The sequence below is a fragment of the Haliaeetus leucocephalus genome, unplaced genomic scaffold, assembly GCF_000737465.1.
Source record: "Haliaeetus leucocephalus isolate CR32 unplaced genomic scaffold, Haliaeetus_leucocephalus-4.0 Scaffold0, whole genome shotgun sequence".
Taxonomy (NCBI): domain Eukaryota; kingdom Metazoa; phylum Chordata; class Aves; order Accipitriformes; family Accipitridae; genus Haliaeetus; species Haliaeetus leucocephalus.
The window spans coordinates 5845167-5858637 of NW_010972436.1; the positions used below are offsets into that span (position 1 = coordinate 5845167).

Here is a 13471-nt window from a genome sequence, read left to right on the forward strand (position 1 = left end):
ATGTTCTCGGTCCTGTGGTGCCTGGGTGCTGTGGTCCCATTCCTACTGACAGTCACAGGCTTCACTTCAGACTGTTCTTTCCAACCCTTCTGTAGAATAGAAGCTGGACCCTGTCCTCCTTGTGATAGTATCGTAAAAGACTTTAAACCAGCTTTTACCCAGTGATATGAGAACTAAAGCAACGTTCGTATGCTGTCAGTCAGAATGTGGACTTTAAAATATTTGCCGTTGTGCTCTCAGCAAAACAGTAAATTTCCCCTCAGACGTGACTGAACACTGAATAATTTATATTATTCAAATTTGGGTTTGGAGCCATGGTGTAATTGTTTGGGCTAGTTTAAATAGCTAGAAACACTGAAAACTTCTTTTATTGTAGGTAACTGTTGGGTCTGGCTAGAGCAAGAATGGTGATGGGGCTCTTGCCCTTGGAAAAATGGATGAACAAAGGGATTTGGATGTATAGCAGAAGGTGTGGCTGCATTCAGGTGGGGTGTAAATAAGGCTGGGATATACGCAGTGTGTGGCAGTGTGGGAAAGGTCAGTGGGGAAGGGTGGAGAGGGGTGGTGGAGACCAAGTGCAATGGGTGTCCTGCCAGCAAAGCAGGGTGGGTGGGAATGAGGGCTGGTGCTAATGGGGAAAGTGGTATGGGGGCAAAATGTGCCTGAGAGAGGGGATGGAGGTGGGCCAGGGAGAGATGGCTGCCGTGGGGATGTACAGATGCCGAGACAGCAAAGCGTTGCAGCAGTGTGTGGTGGATGGTGGTGACAGCAGCGTGCTGCTGAACAGGGAGGGCAGGAACTGCTGGTGTTGCAGAGAAGGCAGCTGGTCCTGGGGCAGGCAAAACTTTCAGGTGTTTTGCCAGAAGTTGTTTCTGCATATGCTGCTGGGCTTGCAGCTGCAGCAACCTGTATTTTTCTACTTCCTCTGGTGAAAATGTGATAGGCTGCTGCGTTAAAGGAGGGGAGGTGGATTTGCTGTACACTTCTAGGTCATTTACTGTGTCCTCATACTTCTGCATAGCATTGTCACAAAGAGAGTCTGAACTGCCTTCTGCCCGGTTTGAGTCCATGTTTACATCATGTAGTTCTTCTTTGGTCTCTGTTGAATTAGCAACAACAGAATATCTATTAGAGGGAAAAGCACCAGGGAAATCATTTGGTACTGGGTCACAGCTTTGTATAAAGGGTTGCACTTCACTAATGAAGAGATTGGATTGTTCCTTTATTGCCGTGTTCCTTTTTATGCTCGGGCTCTGATAGCCTGTTCCTATTTGAATGATGTCTTTAAAAAGGCAATGATCATAATCAGTGCCAGTTGAAAGAGCAACATCAGTTATCTCTGATGCTTCAAAGTTGTTTTTCTTCACACTGGTTTCCAATGAACTAATTTCATTATGCCCCGTGTCATTTTTACCTACACTTAGCAGTTTCTCTGGCAAAGGTAACATTGCAATATCATCTACCGATGATGAAAACTGAAGAGCAAAGTGACTTCGCGAGTGATCCCTTAATTCTACCCCACAAGTGTTTGAAAATCTCTCTGAATCGTGCATTTGTTCCTGGGTTTTCTTGGACTGCACTCTTTCTAAAAGTAACTTGGCAGTCAGCGACTTTCTTTTTCCACATATGTCTTTTGCCAGGGTTTCAGAAGAGCAGGTGGCAAAGTTTTTTGGCTGACCATTCACATTCAGAGAGTCGTAATGTGCAATTGCAGCTTTTCCCATTTCAGTGTTAGAACCTCTTTCTGCGTCATCTTTTGTTTTGTCATCACAGTTGTCAGTCTCTTTTGAGAAGGATCCTGAACTGCTACCTCTTGATATTCTGCTACTAGACGATCTTTCGCTGCTTCCTGAGTCTCTGGTGGAACAACTTTTGGAGCTATGGTAGCTTCTACTTCCACTGTGCACTTTGCCAAAATGCCGGTGTCTACATCTGCTGTGTTTAGATCTGTCTCTGTGTTGTAAAACTCTATGTCTTGAACATCTTCGATATTTAAGTGTGCCCCTCTGTGTACAGTTTCTAGTTCTGTGAGTTCTGCTACAACAAAGGTAATCCTCATCTGTATCATTAGAAGTGAAAATACACTTGTGCTTTCTGTGCTTACATTTGTGCCTTTCAGCTGTCTTGCTTTTTCTTTTACAACAAAAAAGCAAATGGTTTCTGCTGTGATTGTTCGATGTGGGACTCAGGTAGCTCATGTAGCTACTCGTACCACTAACTGAAGTGTCAGAATAGCTGGAATGTCTGTCAGAGGAGGACTTTTGAGGAGATGGGAATCTCCAGCATCCCATGCAACTTCCACATCTTTCATTTTCTGAATACCTGCTGTTTGAACTGGATTTATAACTAAGGAAACTTCCACTAGAGTCTTTTCCACTGTCACTTACGTCACTGCTGCAGCTGGCCACATCTTGAATGGATCTGCAGTCATTTTGGTTTTCAGGTTTTTCCTCAGAATAAATAAAATTACATTTTGCAGCTTTAGACTTTTTAATCCTAGACATAAAAGCAGAAAAGGAAATGCTTTCATTTCTAATGTTCTGGTTTTTTCTTTCACAGCTATGAAAATGATGCTTTAAAGGTCTTCTCAGTGTTGTTGTATGAAGACTTTTTTCTGTCACGTAATCCTTTTGTGAGACATCAAGGTAAGCAGGCACTTTGGGTATATTTTCATTTAAATAATCTGCAATGCATTTTTGACCATTTTCATTCATTTCTTTCCCTATGTCTGACTCAGCTTTTTGCTTGACCTTTCTTGGATTTAGGGAACCTTTCATCTTCTTTGGTTTCAACAACTGATTATCTTGTTCATTTGACATTTGCTTGTGTTTTATTAAACCTGAGGCTTCATTTTCATCTGCAGTCTTATTTATAGAGTACTCTTTACAGCTTGCTTTGTTTGTTTCATGATGTTTACCATCTCTGTGATTTAAAGAGAGTCTGAAGTCAAAATACAGTGGATTACAGCCATATGAAATACAGGGCTCAGTTTTTGTAAACAAAAGTAATTCTGTGGGCCACTGTAGAGCAGTGGTGCCATCTTTGCTCACTACATGGAGGAAAGACAATGCCTGGGGCTTAACATCTTTAACTGTGGTCTCCCTTGGGAGTGTTTCCATATTCCCATTTGTGTTTTCTGAACTCTCCAGTGATCTTTCTCTTTTTACCACCCCAGGACTGTCATTAATGTTGCTTTCGCCTGTCAGCTGAGGTTCTGGCTGTTGTGGGAGCTCAGGTAACTGGTCAGGCAGGTGGGCATTGCTGTTCTTGTAGGTGTTCAGCTGTGTACAAAAATTGCTAGCGTGGCATGAAGGTGAAATGAGAGTTTCTAACAATTGTTCAGACTCATTCAATTTGCTCTCTTGCTCTGTTTCTTTAAGTGAACCAGAAAAATCCAAATTTGAAAGCTGTATTTTGGCTTTGGAAAATGAAGGATGAGCACTGACCTTTTCTTCTAATTCTCTATCACTACTTTTATCATTTTCCTTTAGCATTTTAGGTTTTACAGCTACATGACTTGATGCACTGTTATCCAAATCCTTTTGGGCTTGTGTAATAGGTAGCCCTTTATCCAAGCTTGCTTTCATGTCCTCCTCCAAAAGTGTACCAGAGCAACAGCCCTCAAGAGCTTGCTTTGTTTTATGGCTGGGGGATTCACTACAATCATTTCCTTCTTCAGAGTTCTCACTGAAGACTGATGCTGAGGACTCGAGCTTCAAAGGGACTTTTTTAGAGAATGAGAAAGACACTCCTGCCCTTTGAGAAGTATTGGTGCTATCTGGGAGCGCTTGTGAGACTTGATTTCCAAGCGCATGGGGTCTTTCGGTAGGGGACTGGTGCCTGCTTATGATAAGCTGTTGTTTCTCTAGTACGCTGCTGGAGAAACCTTGTCCTTCACTTGTGGTAGTTCTTGGAGAACTGGCTGTGAACTTGCCGCCCTTGTACAGGAAAATGCCATCTGGTGATTGCTGCTTTTCCATGACTAATCTGGGGGCTTTAAGCAATGGTCCACTCCCAGTCATGCTGTAAGGTAATTAAATTAAAAAAAAAAACAAAACAACAAGCTGTATTAAGTAACCAAGTTAAGGCAGAACTCGCATTTGACGATGTCTATCTGGTGAAGAAGGGTGTCACTCATGCTGTTACTAGGGAAAACTAAGTTTCTAAAGTTTCTAAAGGGTAAATGTGCAGTCTAGCCCTGAGCTTGGGCTTCTATATGGGCAAGACAGTCCTTACATACAGGAAATTATATGATTTGAAGTCAACACATGAATGCTCTTTTTCAGTTATGCCCATGTATGTCCAGAATAAACAATATTGTCTTTACTCTGCCTTTACATCAAGGAGAATCTGGTCTGTGATAAGTCTTGGTTTTCTGAGAGGCCACTGCAAAGGAAATTGTGCCTTGTTCAAAATGAGACACTTCCACCTGGAGCATCTGCAGAATCAAACTCTGTAAGAGAAAAGGCAGCATTCTGCTTGCCTAGTGGGGGGAAGTGGGGGATATGCATGATTTTTTTAAGAGTAGATTTTTATTTTATCTTTATACTATTCCACATTAGATGACTTTGTGAAATATTCAAAGAGATATTAATGCTAAAACTATCACCAAACATCGGTGGGGAAAAGGACACAAGGTGGATTTCCATCAATCTTAATGGCAACTTCACTGCTCTCATTATCAATCACCATTTGACTTCTCCATATTTTTCCTTTCTGTATTGTACTCTCATTAATTAAATTTTTTCTCTTCCCAAAACATCTCATATTTTAAATCTGTGGTTTAGTTTTCTTGTACTTTAAAAAAAAAATATCAACCGATTTTAAGAAGGTCTTAACAATCATGGTAAATCACTGATTTTTTGCAATAGATAATTAACTGAGATTGGAATGACTGTTGCCATTTTCCATTAGAGATGAGATATATATATAGCCACCATACAAATGTTATTCCAAGTAACATTTTAAACATACATTTCGTTAGACCAATTATCTACATTTGCTATCAATGCAGTATTACAGTACACTTACATGAAAAAAATTTGAAACCAGCGTCAGTTAAGAGTTTGATTAAAAATTAGAAAATATTTTAATTAAATGTAAGTATATTATGACTACCAGATCTGCATAGCAGCTATCTATAAATAGCCTAGCATGTTTTATAAATGCTATAAAAATGCATTGATCTTCAGCAGTGGAAACGACATAAAGACTCCCTGGAGTAGGGTCAACTCCAAGTATGAGAATATGTATGCATTTCTGAGAATATATTTGCATTTGCCACAAATTTGGCATCAGGAGATACAAATTCACCCCTATTTGTACATCAGGAAGGAATTATCTCTTGGAGAAGGCATGTAAAGAGATCATTTTCAAAGTCTCCTTGCAACAGCAAAATAAAGCTGTGTTTTCAGTTTTTCGGTGCAAGACATTAACAGTAATTTTGTTGTCAAATTGTATTAGCTTCTTGTAAAGAACTCTGTTGGGACCTGAGGCACAGTACTCAGGGACAATAATAATTGTGCGTGTGTATAGACTTTTGCTTAGACAGGCTGACTTTCTGTCTTGCCTGAGCAACTGGGCATGCTACCCCTCTGCCAAGATCTCAGCCACCCCTGAACCTGTTAGTCATTACAAACAGGAACAGCAAGCACTGTCTTTCCAGGCTCTTCGTAAAGGATTATGGACTCCTGGCTCTTTCTAAAAGCAAACCTGCTTTTTCCCTCCCAGACTCATTCTAGCTTTCCTATTGTCACTGACGTTATCGAACTATCTGAGACTACATCTTCAAGTGCATGCACATAAAGGCATCTTCCCACAGGCAGATACATTTCTTTCACTAGATTTGTATGAAAATGGAGTTGTAACCATAAAAGTGATACATTACCACTAAACAGTTATATTTCAGCAGATTACTCAAAAGCAATTACATAGGCCAAAATTAGTGTATAATAAACTCTGAATGTTATTATTTCCAGGGTACAGTAAGCTTGATATGAATTTTAAAGGATGCCACTTTAATTATCTACTTAACTCATTACGGTCATAGATTAATATAAACAATTGGTCTGGTGGCAATCTATTCTACTGACGCATTCAGTGTCATTAAACAAAGGAGATTTCTCAAATGTAAAGGTTTATTACTGAAAACTTTGTACTGTATCTTGATATTCATCAACAGAGCTAACAGTATTGGGCAAACTTAGTTAATTACTTGTTTTTCATTCATATGATGATACTCCCATTACTCTACAGAGAAACTGTGAGAATAATCTCAGTATACTAAAGGTAGTGAAAATGATTCACAGACTAAATACAGATGGTCTAAAAGGTGGGTTTCCTCTCCCATTCACTTACTATCAATTGATAAGACAGTTATACTAATCTATTTAGGTCAGTTTGAATAAGGTAAAATGGTGATATTATAAAAATATCTTCAAACCACTCAGTTCAGAAGAGATAAGATTAACTAGCTACAGGAGAGAAAAACAGAAACCTTCAAATAGCATGTAATTAATTCAAGGGCTTTCAATTTTATGGTTTGCAGAACAGGAACATTTGGAGTTGGGGACAGCTGAAAACAGGTTACAGTATACACAATCTCTACATTACAGAGCGTAGGAGTGAAAATATGGAGATTTCTTCTGGGACTGAGGAAAGAGGGCATTAAAACTTAATAGCAATTTTAAATACTTGCCATTCTGACTGCTTCCGTAACTCTGCGAGCTGGTGGAGCCGCTTGAGTGCTTTTTCCTGTTTCTTCTCATCTTTCCATGACTTTGAAGCCACATTTCGAGCAAATTCCCTTTGTTTTAAATCTTTCAGTCTCTGTGTGAAAAGAACAAAAAAAGAAGGGATTAAAGATGTACACAGCAGTTACATTTCCTCTTACTCCATTTATTTGGTTTTGGTGAAGTTAATATATAAATGGAGAGTACAAATATACTTAAAATGTTATCATCCTAAGAAGAGATTGAAAATGCTATTTTTGCCTAACAAAACAACATGATTGGGCCATTGCTATTTAGCTGATCTATACCTAGAGATGAATGATAGTTTTTAGTTTATTATGAATAAACAAATCTTCTGTTGTGTACAAATACATACACAAAACTGGACTCCATTTAATGTAGCTGAAATTTTCAGCTGGAATTTAATCCATTAGCATACACTGGAATAAAGCTGAGCTTGTGTGTGTAATATATTTTGTAGATCTCTGTACTTGCACATGTATGCATGTATGTATGTGTGCTTGTGTGTTGGTGTCGTAGATTTTAAGACTGCATTTGTTTTTCAAAGGAGAGAACTACTGTCTGAAATATTTGATCAGGAAACTCTTTTATGGTTATTTTCACAATTTTTTTTATCTCTTCAAACATCTATAAATCAGGTAATTCCTGCTGGAGAGAGCAAAATTCTTTGCCTTTATTACATTTTTTTATTACCTGGTTTTGCACTGCTGATAGTATAAGGAAAAGTGAAGGAGAAGAAGACACAAACCAAAAAGTGCAGGTCATGTCCAACCTTACAACTTCCCAGTTCAGGTCCATGCTTCCACGCTCCATGGCAGAAATGCCTTCCTCCCTTCACCACCTCTCCACTGCTGTGGTGTTTGGGGAAGGCAGGTTTACAAGCCAGAAGGGAGCTCCGGTGCATTCAGCCAGATGCCCAAACTGGAAACCTTGAGAACCAGGACTGAGAACTAAACCACTACGTCCACTTGCTAGAAACAGGCCATACAGGGTCCGTAATTGTGTTCTCTGAAGAGTGCTTGGAAAGCTGTAATGGGTATCGCATCAGCTGTCCTTCAAGTATGGGATTTTTTTAAAAGCCAGATAACATCTGTGAGAGAAAAATAAATAAATGTTGGGAGACTAAGAGCAGAAGTTTCTTACTTGCTCTCAGCCTTCTGGACCCCAAGATGTGCACCTCTGAGCACTGATCTGGAGGTAGGGACAGCTGGGCTGCCCGCGAATCAGTTGCTCAGGGAGCTTAAGAGCTGGCTCTCAACCACCTTGATGTCTCTGCATATGCAAACTCCCTTGGATGAGGATGAGAAGGCCAGAAAGGCAGTTGCTTAGGGAACTGCTGCAACCAGCAAGAACAGTCCTGCTGCCTGGTGCCTGCTGAAAGTTTAACCATATTTATCAGAAATATTTATAGTCTGTCAAATCTGTATGTTTCTCCAGAAAGTTTCTATCAGCTCCAACATCTAGTACCTCAGTGAACTAGATTCTGAAACAGGACAGCTGCAAAGTCCTCTTTAAAGCTCTTAGGCTTCAGTTCCTTGGAAAGAAATAGTTGCTCCACCACATTTTTAGCTTTTTCCTGTCCCCTTACATGCTCTCCCTCGTTGTTCACTTGCCCCTGGCCAGGCCAGTCATATAGCGCTCCATTCCCTCAACCTCATTCCCTGCAATTTAGAGTAAAATGGATGAATATGTAAGACAACATTACTTTTGGTCCAAGAAAGAAGCTTTTTAAATAATATGGTAAAGCCAAAGTTGTAAAAGAAATCAGAGAATCTTCCCAGAATGAATCCACAGTTTCTGTCACCTAAGTAATATTTACAAGAATGTAGAGATGTTTAAGCAGTAAAGATCCTATCCTCCATAGAAAAAAACACAGGTAGTCTTGAGTCTTATTAACATCTTCAATATGAAGAAAGGGCAAAGAAACACATTTGAGAAATGTCCTTTAGTTCCACTTGCTGTTTTTTAGCTGTCACCGTGAGCTGTTCGGTATCACACATAAAGCATTCATGAGGAAAAACAGAAACAGTTTCTACCTGTCAAGGAAACAAAGAACAATGTGAAAGCTAGTACTATGGAGCGCAGGTACTGCAAAGCAATGCCATTTCATTTCTTTGACAGTTAGGATGATAATCAACAAAGCAAATGGACCAACACTAAGAATAGAAGTTCTAGCAGTATTTTTTGCTCTCTAATGGCATACAGCATGTGTCAAGGAAGTAGAGAAAAGAATAAAAAAAAAAAAAGTAGGTAAGCATAGTGGAGGACTCATCAACTGGAGATGAAATCCAAGAAATCAAAAGCATCTACAGTCTAAGCAGAGACTGCCTATACATCCCCTCATCAAAACAAAAAAAGCTGCACTGCCAGAGCTCCAGTTAGGAATCGTAATGAAATTTGTCAGCTATGTTAGATAGACCATGGGACTGCCTGCTGAACCTGCAACACTGTGGTTTTCTTCACTAATAACCTGTGCCAGACTTCTGACAGGCACACAAATATTTTCCACAGGTGGTGCACACAAGAGCATGCAACTGAGCAGGTACCTGAATGACAACCCTAAGCTCAGCAGGTGTGCTTGAAAATTAACATCACTTTACACAGCAATTGCATTTTTCATGTAATTAGGTACTTAACTGGGCAGCCAAATACAGGCACGTATAATAAATTATGATTTATTTAATAGAAATCTTGTGTTCTGTCCTTCACCTGCTACAGATATCATTGCCACAGAGTTATATTTCATTTTTAGACTCAAGTTCTATTCTTTCTCTGTTTTTTTGTGCAGATGTGTATGTGGACCTTACCGTATCTAAAAGTAACCCATCCCTTTTTTGTAAACACCCACACAGAATATTAAAAGACTACAAAATAATATTCGTTGTTATGGAAAGATTTGCTTATACAACCAGGTCTGAGTCATGTCGGCTCCACTGTCTAAGACCCACTCAAAACCTGCTGAATCTATTCTTTTCCTCCTGAACTCTGGTATGAATCACCAGGAGATCCAAGTGAGTTAGTGGAGCTGCATTTTCACTACATACTTTTGCTAGACATGAAATATCAGTGGCCAAATACCTGTACTTTAGCAATTTCTGCCCATTCTTAATGTTGGGTTGTTTTTTTAAAATTGTCATTTTATTGTGGCCAGTACTTGCTTTTCACTGACCTACGAGCACCTGTAGCATACTGTGTTGGCTTTGTGTGGCAAGGTTTTGGTAGTGGGGGGGTTACAGGGGTGGCTTCTGTAAGAAGCCGCTGGAAGCTTCCCCTGTGTCTGACAGAGCCCATACCAGCCGGCTCTAAGACGGACCCACCGCCGGCCAAGGCCGAGCCCATCAGTGATAACATTTTTAAGAATGGAAAAAAAAGTTGGGACAGAGACAAAACGGCAGCCGGAGAGAGGAGTGAGAACATGTAAGAGAAACAACCCTGCAGACCCCCAGGTCAGTGAAGAAGGAGGGGGAGGAGATGCTCCAGGCGCCGGAGCAGAGATTCCCCTGCAGCCCGTGGTGAAGACCATGGTGAGGCAGGCTGTCCCCCTGCAGTCCAGGGAGGTCCACGGGGGAGCAGATATCCACCTGCAGCCCGGGGAGGACCCCACGCCGGAGCAGGTGGATGCCCCTGAAGGAGGCTGTGATGCTGTGGGAAGCCCGCGGTGGAGCAGGTTTGCTGGCAGTACCTGTGGCCCTGCAAGGGACCTGTGCTGGAGCAGTGTGCTCCTGAAGGACTGCACACCGTGGAAAGAACCCACGCTGGAGCAGTTCATGAAGAACTGTAGCCCATGGGAAGGACTCACATTGGAGGAGTTCCTGGAGAGCTGTCTCCTGTGGGAGGGACCCCATGCTGGAGCAGGGGAAGAGTGTGAGGAGTCCTGCCCCTGAGGAGGAAGGAGCGGCAGAGACAATGTGTGATGAACTGACCCCAACCCCCATTCCCTGTCCCTCTGCACCACTGGAGGGGAGGAGGTAGAGAAAATCAGGAGTAGAGCTGTGCCCAAGCAGGAGGGAGGGGTAGGGGGAAGATGTTCCAAGATTTGGGTTTATTTCTCATTATCCTACTCTGATTTGATTGGTAATAAATTAAGCTAATTTCCCCAAGCTGAGTCTGTTCTGCCTGTGACAGTAATTGCTGGGTGATCTCCCTGTACTTATCTCTACCCATGAGTCTTTCCTTATATTTTCTCTCTTTGTCCAGTTGAGGAGGGGGGGTGTGATAGAGCAGCTTTGGTGGGCACCTGGGCTCCAGCCAGGGTCAACCCACCACACTGGACTTCTGTAAGGCCTTTGACACAGTCCCCCACAACATCCTTCTCTCTAAATCAGAGAGATATGGATTTGATGGGTGGACTGTTAGCTGGATGAGGAATTGGTTGGATGGTCATTTCCAAAGGGTAGCGGTCAATGGTTTGATGTCCAGATGGAGATTGGTGACAAGTGGTGTCCCTCAGGGGTCCGTACTGGGACTAGTACCGTTTAATATCTTCATTAATGACATATTGGGATTGAGTGCACCCTCAGCAAGTTTGCAGATGATACCAAGCTGAGTGGTATATTTGACATGCTTGAGGGGTGGGATGACATCCAGAGGGACCTGGATAGGCTTCAGAAGTGGGCCCACGTGAACATCATAAAGTTCAACGAGGTCAATTGCAAGGTTCTGCACCTGGGTTGGGGCACCCTCCGGTATCGATACAGGCTGGGGGATGAAGGGATTGAGAGCAGCCCTGCCAAGAAGGACTTGGGGGTACTGGTGGATGAAAAGCTGGACATGAGCCAGCAATGTGCACACGCAGCCCAGAAAGCCAACGGTATCCTGGGCTGCATCAAAAGAAGTGTGACCAGCAAGTCGAGGGTGGTAATTCTGCCCTTCTACTCCCCTCTGGTGAGACCCCACCTGGAGCGCTGCCTCCAGCTCTGGAGCCTTCAGTACAAAAAAGACATGGTGGTTGGAGTGGTTCCAGAGGAGGGCCACAAAAATGATCGGAGGGATGGAATACCACTCCTATGAAGAAAGGTTGAGAGAGTTGGGGTTGTTCAGTCTGGAGAAGAGAAGGCTCTTGGGACACCTTATTGAGGCCTTTCAGTACTTAAAGGGGCCTTAAAAGAAAGATGGGGACAAACATTTTAGCAGGGCCTGTTGCGATAGGACGAGGGGTAATGGTTTTAAACTAAAAGAGGGTAGATTTAGACTAGATATAAGGAAGAAATTTTTTACGGTGAGGGTGGTGAAACACTGGCACAGGTTGCCCAGAGAGGTGGTAGATGCCCCATCCCTGAAAACATTCAAGGTCAGGTTGGACGGGGCTCTGAGCAACCTGATCTAGTTGAAGATGTCCCTGCTTGTTGCAGGGGGAGTTGGACTGGATGACCTTTAAAGAACCCAAACTATTCTATGATTCTATCATCTCAGAGATAAACTTTTGATAGACAGAAGAAATTAATGCTATTGGTACATTTTCATTGCTACAGATAATATTCATGTCTACAGGTTGCATAAAAGAGTACTTTGAATTAGTGTACTTTTGGCACCTGTAATAGAAAGAGAGTTGAGGAAGACATCTGGGATTTTTGTATAAATCATTGACAAGAATACAGTGATGGTGTTCATAATCTGTGTTTCCCTGCCAGATTTGCCACCCCTTGTTCTCCAGGGGGTGTCTGGCTTCAGGAACCATTTTTTCTATATTGCTTTCTCATTCACTCTCTCTCAGTTTGAGGACCACAGGAACACAGTACTAGGGGACAGCATTACTTCTCCTTTTGAGCATTCTGCCAGGTGCCGTGCTCATCCCATTACATGGATCTAACAGGGGTTCTCAGTGTAACTACTTCAGATGCTGGGGCAAATAACTGTTGCTGCAAGTATACTGAGGAGCAAATTGTCTTCTTATTCACAGTAGTGTAACTGCATTGATGTAAATAGAAGGCAGCTTTGGGAAAAAGAAGAAAAAAATTTCCATGCATTAAGTTAGAAAATAACAGGTTACTATGAATTATATTATTTTTTCCACTTACATTTAGACTTTTTTTCCAGAATATCATTCACAATGCATGCTCCAAAATGTTCATCATTCCGTAAGGCATCACAGCCCCAAGTAAAAATGTAGTATACACCACTGTTTTCTTCAGTCAGCATTACATATATGTCTCCTGTCATATTTAGAGAGCCTTCTCTGAATCTAAGTTCATGAACTAACGTGAGTGTTTGAGTGCCTGTCTGGCTTTAAAGACTGATTTCTGCTTTGCTGAAGAGCTCCTTAATTAAGTTCTAAACAGATTCACCACAGAAGGGTTAAATGAGGAAAAAAAGGACCGTGAATTTCAATAATTATTCTCTTGGCTCTAACCCCAACATTGGAACCAATTACATTGTTTGCAAAATGAATTCACACTGCAAACCATCAAATGAGAATGATAGTTACTGGAGAACATAACTAGACTTCATGTCTGAAGCTTACGGTATTAGCTGTCTAAGTGAAAGGGAGGAAACAGCAATGGAGGAAATTGCTTTTACTCTGGTAAATAAAATCCTAAAAATAAATTGGAAAGTCTATTACGTACAGAAATTAGCCATGAAATATGAAGCTTAAAAATAGCTGATAAATTTTCATTTGTTTTACCCATAAATAGCTATAGATCACTTTGAAATGTGTGATAATTTTTTGGAGTAGCTTATATTACAGTCAATCTTAACAGATTCAATATCGTTAGTGGGAG

General features: G+C 41.4%; 1 protein-coding gene across 1 annotated transcript in view; it reads right to left on the reverse strand.

Moving 5' to 3' along the window:
- Positions 1-332: 332 nt before the first annotated feature.
- ZNF804B (zinc finger protein 804B) overlaps positions 333-13471 on the reverse strand; it is a 103888-nt gene continuing 90749 nt past the window's right edge. Inside the window, exons 4-5 of the mRNA XM_010562620.1 lie at positions 6698-6828; positions 333-4023 (exon numbers count right to left, since the gene is read on the reverse strand). Of these exons, the coding sequence (XP_010560922.1) occupies positions 333-4023; positions 6698-6828 (3822 nt within the window). The remainder of the gene's footprint in view (positions 4024-6697; positions 6829-13471) is intronic.